Source organism: Micropterus dolomieu, linkage group LG05 (genome assembly GCF_021292245.1).
Source record: "Micropterus dolomieu isolate WLL.071019.BEF.003 ecotype Adirondacks linkage group LG05, ASM2129224v1, whole genome shotgun sequence".
Taxonomy (NCBI): Eukaryota; Metazoa; Chordata; class Actinopteri; order Centrarchiformes; family Centrarchidae; genus Micropterus; species Micropterus dolomieu.
In genome coordinates this window covers 1,911,612-1,921,928 of record NC_060154.1, presented here as the reverse complement: position 1 = coordinate 1,921,928, position 10,317 = coordinate 1,911,612, and the positions used below count along the sequence as shown (strand labels likewise).

Genomic DNA, 10,317 nt, shown 5'->3' with positions numbered 1-10,317 from the left:
TGTCAAAACTTCAGAAGTAACACCAATGGTGTGATAAGTTATCCTTTCATTTCTAATTTACCTCCTTTCAGCGCAGATTCTGTGTTGTCACGTGTGGTGCCTCTTTGAGACCACAAACCTTTCATCACTCTTGTGAACAAACATGATTTCTATACAAGCGAGGCCTCCTACATGTGGTGAAACTCCTGATTTCTAAAGTAAGCCCCCCCCTGTTAACTTCACTGCCCGTGCACATGCGTGCGTGTCACATCCCTGCACAATTAAAGCTGATTCCTCCACAGGGGCATTAGTGACTTAACGGCAGTGACAAAAACCTCCAGGCCTCAGATAACCCCCGAGCCCCTCTCCCGGAGCCGCTCTTTTTGGTGTGGATACTGGCTACCTTGCCTCAAAGCTCGCCTCACGGACGGCTCAAAGACCACCGTCGATCCTCCACCTTGCTGATGTCCATTTTGCTTAAATCGGTAGAACTGCACTTGCAGCGAAGTCCCAATATGCAAAGGCACAATGAAAACCCTGACTTCAAAAATTTATGTCTCAAGCCCTCGGCCACAGACACTCCCTTTCTCCTGACAATGAATGGACCACAGCAGATCTTCTTAAATGTTCCATTTCAATACATACTGCTTAGCTTGGCGTTTGAGGGCCAGCTCCTGCTTATTTGATAAAAAAAAAAAAAAAAAAAAACCTCTCCTAATGACATAGCCCACCTAAACTTAAAATACCTTGATATGATTTCCATCCCTTCATCTCATACTCTTCTTTTCATCCGTGCCAGCAGATTTGAGGCAGGGGAGGAGGGTGTGGGGGGCACGTATTTCATGGCCATTTCGGACTGGAAGTTAAGCTCAGCAGCTGTGCAAGGTTTTCCTGTTCACATCTGACCAAGTTAAACTTACTGCCACCTGTTTTCCGCAGATCGGCACTTTATTACGCAGATATATCACTCGCATATATCATATCACATATCGCTGGGTAGATGGGGGGGTGCTGCTGAAAAGGCTAAACGGGTCAGGTGCAGCGGTGTCCTGGTTTAAGTCTTGCTCCCATGATACTATCGACATCCTGCTCAACCTTCCGGTCTGATTTGCTTTTGCCCCACCCCGCCTCCGAAAGCCTCTCCAGAAAAAAAAAAAAAAAGACGTATGTGTCCAGAGTGGAGACGCACGCGGCGGGGCTTAATTGTCCGTCGATCCGCGGAGATGAGACGGGATGCAATTTGTGGTTAATTGCGAATGAAAGCCCAGTAGACCGCCCGCAGGACTATCCAATCATACTTAAGCCGCGCGCAGCCACAGCGCGGCCTCCTCACAGCCTCGCGGAAATGCGGATTGATTTTTGGCAGAGGGGCGCGCGGCCTTAAATCGATCAGTATTGATAGATTTGGTAGTTTGTGGTGTCAGAATCATCTTCAGGCTTCAGTTGAGATACCTAAATGAGTAAAGCAGACCCATTAAGCTGTTTTTAATAAAGCTAATACGGCATAATGTGTGTTATTTCGTGCCATATTTGAACTTACAATTAGTAAGAATTCTACTTTTAATTTAGACTACAGATGACAGTTACCACCCAGTCACACTTCTGCACATAGAGCAGTTTAACCTGTTACTGTATTCATGCTTTGTGTCGCTTTCTGTATTGTTGGTTTTAACAACTTTTAGAAATTAAATTTTTTTTCCTGTTTGCTGTATCAAAAACTTTCAGCTTTTTTAGTCTTTATTATCTGTGTAGGCTATTGCTTTACTCCTGTTTTTTCTACTGCACATTAGTTTTTCTCGTTTTTGTGCCAGCTACCAGAATCATATTCCTTTTATGTGTCAGCATATTTGGTCAAATAACTTGTTTCTGATTTAATTTAACTATAATGGCCTTTTATGCGTCAAAGGTGATGGTCAACATGTACTGCAAACCCCGCCCTGCATTTAAATAACTCAATTTTCTCTTTGTACAGAAAATACATATTGCACGAGCTTATAGGCTACCATGGGTGTTGCAAAGAAAAGTTGGACCACTAAAACACAGGCTATATGGGCCTACTTCATATGAATTTTGTGGTGATGACAATGTTTAAATAACGTTTCAAAACGTTAACATTTTCATATTGCATCATTATAACTGTTATAAGAGTCTAAACTGTATTCACATTGAAGTCCATATATGCAATGCATAGTACATATAGTGATAAATTGATAAAAACCATGAATTAACTGGAAGCAGCCTAATTATCTTCTCTTCTGAAATCTAAACTATTGGTCACAGCTTTCTTACACAACTGACACACAGGTTTGATAAGTGAAAACTCTTTCTCTGGTCCGAGTAAACGTTTTTTTTTCTCTGAGAAATTACCAGAGCTCTCATCTTACTCCGCGCTCCGCCGTGCAGTAGCATCTGCTCGGTCACTAGAGGGGGGATCTGCTGCACCTGTTCTCCCTGCGCGCTCCACTCACTTCGGCTCTGCTCGGCTCTGCTCGGCTCTGCTCGGCCGGTCTCTTCTAGAGAGGAGGCTTTGCTATAGGAGAATGCAAATATACTGCTGTGATCTCCTCCCATTGGCCCGTCACACCTCGGTGTGGGAGGGTCGGGGGCCACGCTGTCTTTATAAGAGCAGATTGCCTTCCAGCAGTGTCAGTGACACTGCGTGGTTGCACCGTGAAGCTCAGAAACAATTTAAGGGCCGTTAGACAGAAAACCCAATTGGAATTTATCACCTCTTGCATAATAATATACACACAGTCAACACTAAGGTCAACGCGAGCCCCAGTGAGGGGGGACAGGACCGTGGGGACCGAATTATGCCGCTGCTCGAATAAAATATCTGGACTGACCACAACAACACCGGAGACCACGGACCAGACTCTCCTGTCCCTCCAAGTAGGAGCTCTGCCTGCAACTTCAGATTAATCTCAGATGCATATGAACTTTTTGCATATGCCATTCCATTTTGGAGTCCCGGGACTTTTTGGTACACTTTTCCACTCGCCTGCGCTGCGCCCTGTGAATGTCACACACTGCCTCTTCTGATTGTGTGAGAAACTTTCTATCCGGGCCATGCTGCAGTGACTTCAGCCCGCTGCCTGGGACCTCATGATCAAGTTGTAAGCAGCCGGAGGCAAAGGAGGATGCTTGGAAAATATTTATAACACAAGGAGGATACGAAACTTTCGTGTTACTTCATCGAGCAGCAGTAAATCACAAGGAGGCAAGTGGGCTGCAGAGGTGAAGCGAGGACAAGACAGGTTGGTGGCTCCAAATTCACCGTGCTCGAGTTTCAGACGCCCTGGGGGCTCCTGGTATTAACGCGTGCATTTGACCTGGGATAAGTTGTCAACAAGAGCAGCGAGCAGAGGCAAACTGGCAGGTGTACAAGTTCATTTACATGCAGACGTATATTCACGCCACTATATATAGAAGTTGTCTTAGGGACGAGCAGCCTTAAAAAGTTTCCCCACCCACCCTCCGGCCTTGCAGCAGCTCCACGCACCGGGCGTGTGCGTGTGTTTATATATACACCACACAGGCTTTTATTGCTCTTCACAATCTGTATTCGAGAGGGCTGCCCGCCGTCGGTTTGGCTGTCAGGGCAGGAGTCGTCGCATGGACTGAAATGGCCACCGACCTCGCCATGAGCGCAGAGCTGCCCAACAGCCCTCTGGCCATCGAGTACGTCAATGACTTTGACCTGATGAAGTTTGAGGTGAAGAAGGAGCCGCCGGAGGCCGACCGCTACTGCCACCGCCTCCCGTCGGGCTCTCTGTCCTCCACCCCGATCAGCACCCCTTGCTCCTCTGTGCCTTCCTCGCCGAGCTTCTGCGCCCCGAGCCCGGGCGCGCAGCCCAACCAGAGCCTGACCAGCGGGGTCAACAGCAGCGGCAACAGCAGCGGCAGCAGCGGCAACAACAACAATCACAGCAACGCGGGGAAGCCTCAGCTGGAGGACCTGTACTGGATCCCTAGTTACCAGCACCACATCAACCCCGAGGCACTCAACCTGACCCCGGAAGACGCGGTGGAGGCCCTCATCGGTAACGCGCACCATCATCACCACCACCACCAGGCCTACGAGGGCTTCCGCGGGCAGCAGTACGTCGGAGAGGACCTGTCCACGGCCTCGGCGGGCCACCACCACCAGGCCCATCACCACCACCATCACCACCACCACGGCCACCACGCCCGCCTGGAGGACCGCTTCTCGGACGAGCAGCTGGTCAGCATGACGGTGCGGGAGCTGAACCGGCAGCTGCGGGGCTTCAGCAAGGAGGAGGTGATCCGCCTGAAGCAGAAGAGACGCACCCTGAAGAACCGTGGCTACGCGCAGTCCTGCCGCTTCAAACGCGTCCAGCAGAGGCACATGCTGGAGACCGAGAAGTGCACCCTGCAGAGCCAGGTGGAGCAGCTGAAGCAGGACGTGGCGCGCCTTGCCAAGGAGAGGGATCTTTACAAGGAGAAGTACGAGAAGCTGGCCAGCCGGACCTACAATGCCGGTGGACCCGCGAACACGAGAGATCCGTCCGGGAAACAGGCCAACACCGACTTCTTCATGTGAGAGACTGACGATTTGTAGCATAGACTCTGAATTACACCCACCTAAACATCCTTGTTACATTAATTTATATTTTTCTGCGTTTGTATTTTGTTTACACTTATTCCCTCGACAGAAAAGACTTCAAACACAACAACTAAACAAAGAAGCATTAGATGCGCATTTTTGAGTCTTAAAGATGTTTCGGCAAAACTTCTGTAAGCTCACTGCAACCTGTCAGGTGAGCACATGGGATCACTTAGCCTGTAGACATTTCTGTGATGCAACAGGACCTGGTCAGAAGTCTTACTGAACCAATCTGATATTTAACATGACTGTCTTAAATCAGAGAAAGATGATTTGTCTTAAAACTGGAGGAAAGAATGATTTTTTTTTTTTTGAAAAAGTCAGATTGGACTGAAAAAGAAGCAGAAAAAGCAATACACCGCCTCTCCTTTGGCTTCAGAAAGCTCAAAAGACTGTTTGTGTGAGAGTGAGGCGGTCTGTGATTCAGAGAAGAGACCTTTCAATATTGCAAGTCTATAGTTTCCCATCCCTAGTTGCAACCCTGCATGCAGGACATGTATGGTAACCTCCAGTCATCTCCCAGAATCCTTCCACATGTATGGAAAGCATGGCCCATGGTTCTCTCCTCCTCTAATGCTTCTTCTCCCTCATCCTCTGCCACCAATAAGGCCTGGGTATGCAAAAAGCCACAAAAATGTTTCCCCCATAAACCCCCGAGAGGTGCAAGGACTGCAACAATCTGCTACTGCGAAACATGGATGCGTCTTTAACTGCTATTTTCAATCAAATTTTCTATTGTTTTAAAAAGAAAAGAAAAACGACAAAAAGAGATTAACTGAGCCAGATTTTAGACTGTATTTATTTCCACCTGTACATAATGTGTAGAGAAAAACAGTTACCTGTGTTATTTTACCTTTTCTCTTTTTAAAGAAAACTGCTTTTGTTGCTTGGATTATTCGAAATGTCTTAATACAAATGTTTGTATGTTACAGCATGCAAATCGTCTATGGTATCCTCCTCCTACTGAACATGTGTAATGTCAAAGGCAAGCCTATACTGCACTAAGAAGAGATCAAACTGGACAAGCGTTTTGTTTTCTAATAATAGGACCTTTGATCTGTTACTCTCTGATAACCTGGATATAAATTCGATGAGGTGAAAACATTTATTAGATGGACAAGGACTGCATTCGCTGCTAAAACTCTATGCACCAACCTGATGATTAAAAAGACTTAGTTTAAGGGTGGGGGTGGGTTGTTTTGTTTTTTTACTTTAAATATTTGTAGACGAAAATGTCTAGGGCCTGTAGGTTTATTCTGCAGCCCGGTGTCTTACAAAGGTCTTGTGTCCGATAGGAGGATGCTTGATTGTTTGAAAAGACGAGACTTTGCCTGGTGGAAGAGCTTGCTGTTCATGGAGTAACTCCATGCATTATTCTGTCAACAAGAAATCCCTGGTTCGTGTGTTTTCTGCTGCCTAGATATATGTGCAATATTGTGCAGAAGTGTCCGATGCTCAGCCTACCTGTTGGATGGCGAAAGCTTGCAGGAAGAGAGACTGGAATTATTACGTTTAAATCAAAATGCCACAAACAACTAGACTAGCATAATAGATGTGAGAATAATATTTTTTATTTCTCTTCAAATATCAGGTCTTTTATGTGAGTCAAGAGTCAAAAGAATAAAAAAAGAGATCAAAAATAAATCTTACAACAAATCTGAAAAATTATTCTTGTTTTTTTGCATTTTAGCACCAACAATTTCCCACCAGTAACTTTCTTTGTTTTAATTAGATTTGTTTAGGGTTCAATATAACCTCAAATTTTAGTATTCTTTCCTAAAGCAACCACAACCTAAAAATCCTGATTTGATTTGAATGATTTTAAAGAAAACTGCGATGAAGAAAAAGGAAAGCAAACTTCTGCACAGTGCTGTTAATGTATATCTGTACATATAATTTCTATATTTATTCAATGAACGTGTCCTAACGTGTCAACAAGTGAAAAACCTACCAAGTGGAACATTGTTGAGAATCTTGTTTTCATAATGTTTAATAAAAAGTTCTGTCCCAAAATCTGTCAGACTGCTGCCGTCATTGTTACAGAAAAGGTTTTATTTTGAAACAAACAAAAAGGCTTCCCGCCTCTAAATTATTGAAGCTCTGAGTTTATGTAAGAATGTCATCAATTTGGGAGAGATGTGTTTCTTCTTTTAGGCCAGATGTGTTGCGTTGCGGCTTTTATGAATGCGGTTAAAAACAAAAACACTTTAAATAGATTCAAATGTATCGGATAAATTATTATTATTATTATAGACTATGAAAAGAATGATGTTCATATTTTTACAAGAATAAATCAAAAATAAGTTTGACGCAGTTAATGGAGTTTAACCTGCAACCAGCAAACGTGTTTTCACGGTTTGTCGAATATTTTTTGTGTTTAATGTTAAAATATAATAAAATTAAAAATAATAAACATGCAAATTAATTTGACTGAATAACGACACTTGATAGTAAATAATAAGCTCTAGCTGTTTGTTGACGAGTGTCAAAAATTCATGTTGACAGTGAAGGATATTATTATTATTATTAACGTTTCAAAAATAGAACTTAATTTCAATAATCATTTGAGCCTAATTTGTGTTTTCCCTAGATTGTTTTCGGTTTCCTTGCTGCGAGTTTTTATTCTCTGATATCTTTGTGAGAAACGCCGCTGGGCTCTAATTTGTCCTCTGCTGTCAGAGGCGATGACACAAGTTAAACTTCCAGTTTGTCTGGATTTTTTGGACCGGGCTCAGCCGGCGTGGAGTGCAGGATGTTGGGGGAGAGGATGCTCAGATCTCCCGGAACATCGCGTCCGGATCTTTATCTGTGTGTGAGAGGCACCAGCGGATGCGGACACAGCTCCGCTGCCCCGGCTTTGGCCGCCTGTCAGCGGGCCTCTATGCGCCCCATCAGCCGGTGATGGATGGATGGATGAGGCGGCTCTGCTCTCCACCTCCTCCTGCCACCACCGAACAGCGAGGTACTCGAGCTGAACTCTCTTTCTCGCTCGCTGTATGTTTTGATTGTGTCCATAGGGCAGCTTTGCATGATACCCTCGATGTCCACGGTGTGCACGCGCCCGTGTACGCGCCCTAAGCTGCATTAAGTGGTCTCTCTCTCTTTTTCTCCCGGTGGAAGCAGCGTGCGTTGAGACAGATGCCACCCCGCGTCGGTGCTGATGTGACACCGCTGTCTGGCAAGTGGCGGCTCATTTCGAACACATATCATGACTGACCGTGAATGAGTGTGTGACTGAGAGAGTGTGTTTGTTTTGCGGGGCCACGCGGTGAAGGCCAGTAGATGGTTAGACGCTTGCACAGCTTTGCAGCTTCTGCAGATGCATCTTTATGTATATATGTCTTTTTAAACCCGTTTATGAGTTTGTAGCTGTGTGTAAACTATTCGTTTCAACATCATCAAGGCTCTCACAAAAATGTGTTAAACTGAGATATCAACAATAATATATGTTCTTGCAGGCTGTCAGATAAGCTCAAAATAGACACTCCCAAACTGGCACATCTGATAGTTGTAAAGTCTTGCTCTGAATATTAGTTATTAGGTGTGTGTGTGTGTGTGTGTGTGTGTGTGAGAGGGAGAGTGGAAAAAAAATGGAGTTGTTTAAATGTTCCATCTTCATCATTTGTGTCCTTGCAACACACACTTCAAACATTTCTGTCCCATAGAACAATTTGTCAGTACAGATATTAAACCTTTATCCACACATTCTGTCCCTACCCTCGTTTTTTTTTGAGGGGGGGGGGGGCGACAAACACAGCTGTCACTTCAGTTCAATTTTTAATTTTCTCTTAATATTTCTCTACTCTCCCTCTCTCTTTCTCTCCATCATTTCAGCCTCTCCATCACTCCCCTCCTTTTCCTGTTTTTGCTGACTCAGAGTAAACGTTGAGCAGTGTGACAGCCATCACCTCACTGAGAGTCAGAGTGTGTTTGCTTATAACACACACACACACACACATATAGATTGAGATGGTATGCAGTGGAATGAAGGAACAGGCATGTGCTGTGTATGTGTGTGTGGTTGTGTAAGAGAGAGATCACCATGACTACACTGGTCTTTTCTTTCCATAAATCAGAGTCCATCCGAGCTGCATCTGAGAAACAAAGCAAGTGAAGCGGTGAGAAGGATGGGGAGAGAGAGAGAGAGAGAGGTGCAGTGTGTCTCTGGCGTCTGGAGCTGCTGCTGCTGAGATTCAACACAGTCAGCGTCTCTTCGGCTCAGCTTACCTACAGTATACCCACCTACACACACACACACACACACACACACACACACACACACACACACACACACACACACACACACACCATAAGCAGTGAGTCCAGACGAACTCTGTGGAAGCAGCCCACAGCTGATAGATTCACATCCTTTTAATAAGACTGATAATAACCTCAGCTTCCAGTTCCTTTACCTGTTGTTGTTGTCAAGGCTGGATCATCAACCGGGCAACTAACTGACCTTGGGCCACTGTCCTCAGGTACCCTGAAAACCTCAGGTTCAATATGTGACAATTAGGGAATTTGATCCTATATTATTACTTATATTACGACAACGGCAGTTTTAGGATATTAATTATCTTATTTCATATTGTGTGCACAAGGAGCATATTCCTTCATAAAGTTGTGTTTAATCACTACAAACTGACATAAAGAAAACGGCGTTGAAAGCATTCCAGCATAGACATACTGGTCAGCATCTGGGAACTAAATTTATAGATTAACTCGGCATTGAATTCACTTTTTTTTAGTCAGAAAATGATACGTACGGCCACTTTGGTCTCAACTGATTCCTCTTCCAGTCTACGGGGTTAACAACTTTAACAGTTATTTGCCTGTTTCCAGAGGAAAAACAAGCAATGCTGCCACCCAGCAGACCAAAAAGGAAACTTGTGAACAATGATGTTGTCTTACACTCCACCACCACCCTGTTGAAAAAAGAATGAAGGTAGTCAGCAGAGTTTGAAGATCAGTAATCAACAATGTAAAGATATTAAGAGACTGAGAGCACTGAGAGTAGTAGTCATGTGCTAGTAGTTTACAGTGTGGGGCCAAATGTACATCCTCCCCATGCCACTCATTCACATCCCCTCCGTTACACAGCCAGCATACAGATTAAAATGATGAGTTAGTATGTTACTACAGTTCTGTGAATGTTGCATGACCACCAGATGTAAACCTGGGTGTTATCACTTTTGAAAGGTACCCAGGTTAATGGGGCTTTGGAAGCAACAAGGTACTTACACGATGCACAGAGGGTGAAATTATAACTGTAACTACGTCTGTTATTTGCTGCATATAGTGTTGTGTCTTACGGCATTGTATCTCTTTTGTCAGGACCCTTTTGAAAACCAGATGGTACATCTCAAGGGGTTAAATCCTGAAATTAAATTTGTTCAAAGGGTGGGAGGTGGAGGTGTTCAATAGACGCTCAACAGCAGGTTCCTCTGGGTCCCCTAGCAGGTTAATCCACTCGCTTTTATTGTGAGAAGTCAAAATTCAGATCATCAAAACTGTAAATTCTCATTTAGCAGCAGTAGGTGAAACTAATGGACGATTTTTATTTTGAAGAATTGGTCGCTGTATAAGTGCCGTTCAAGCCTTTTCATTTAGCAAAAACCCACATGGCTCCAAACAGTAGAAGCGTTCTCGTGCTCCAGTTAGACCGTGACTCCCAGGGGAGGTTGTTCAGCTTTAAAAGTTGTCACCCTGCA

The 10,317-nt window shown here is 44.5% G+C and overlaps 1 protein-coding gene across 1 annotated transcript; it reads left to right on the top strand.

The window, feature by feature from the left end:
• The first annotated feature begins 2,791 nt into the window (after positions 1-2,791).
• On the top strand, positions 2,792-6,560 carry mafaa (v-maf avian musculoaponeurotic fibrosarcoma oncogene homolog Aa). Its single transcript, XM_046049920.1, has one exon. The coding sequence runs from the start codon at positions 3,605-3,607 to the stop codon at positions 4,541-4,543; it is 939 nt and encodes a 312-aa protein (XP_045905876.1). The 5' UTR covers positions 2,792-3,604; the 3' UTR covers positions 4,544-6,560.
• Positions 6,561-10,317: the final 3,757 nt, after the last annotated feature.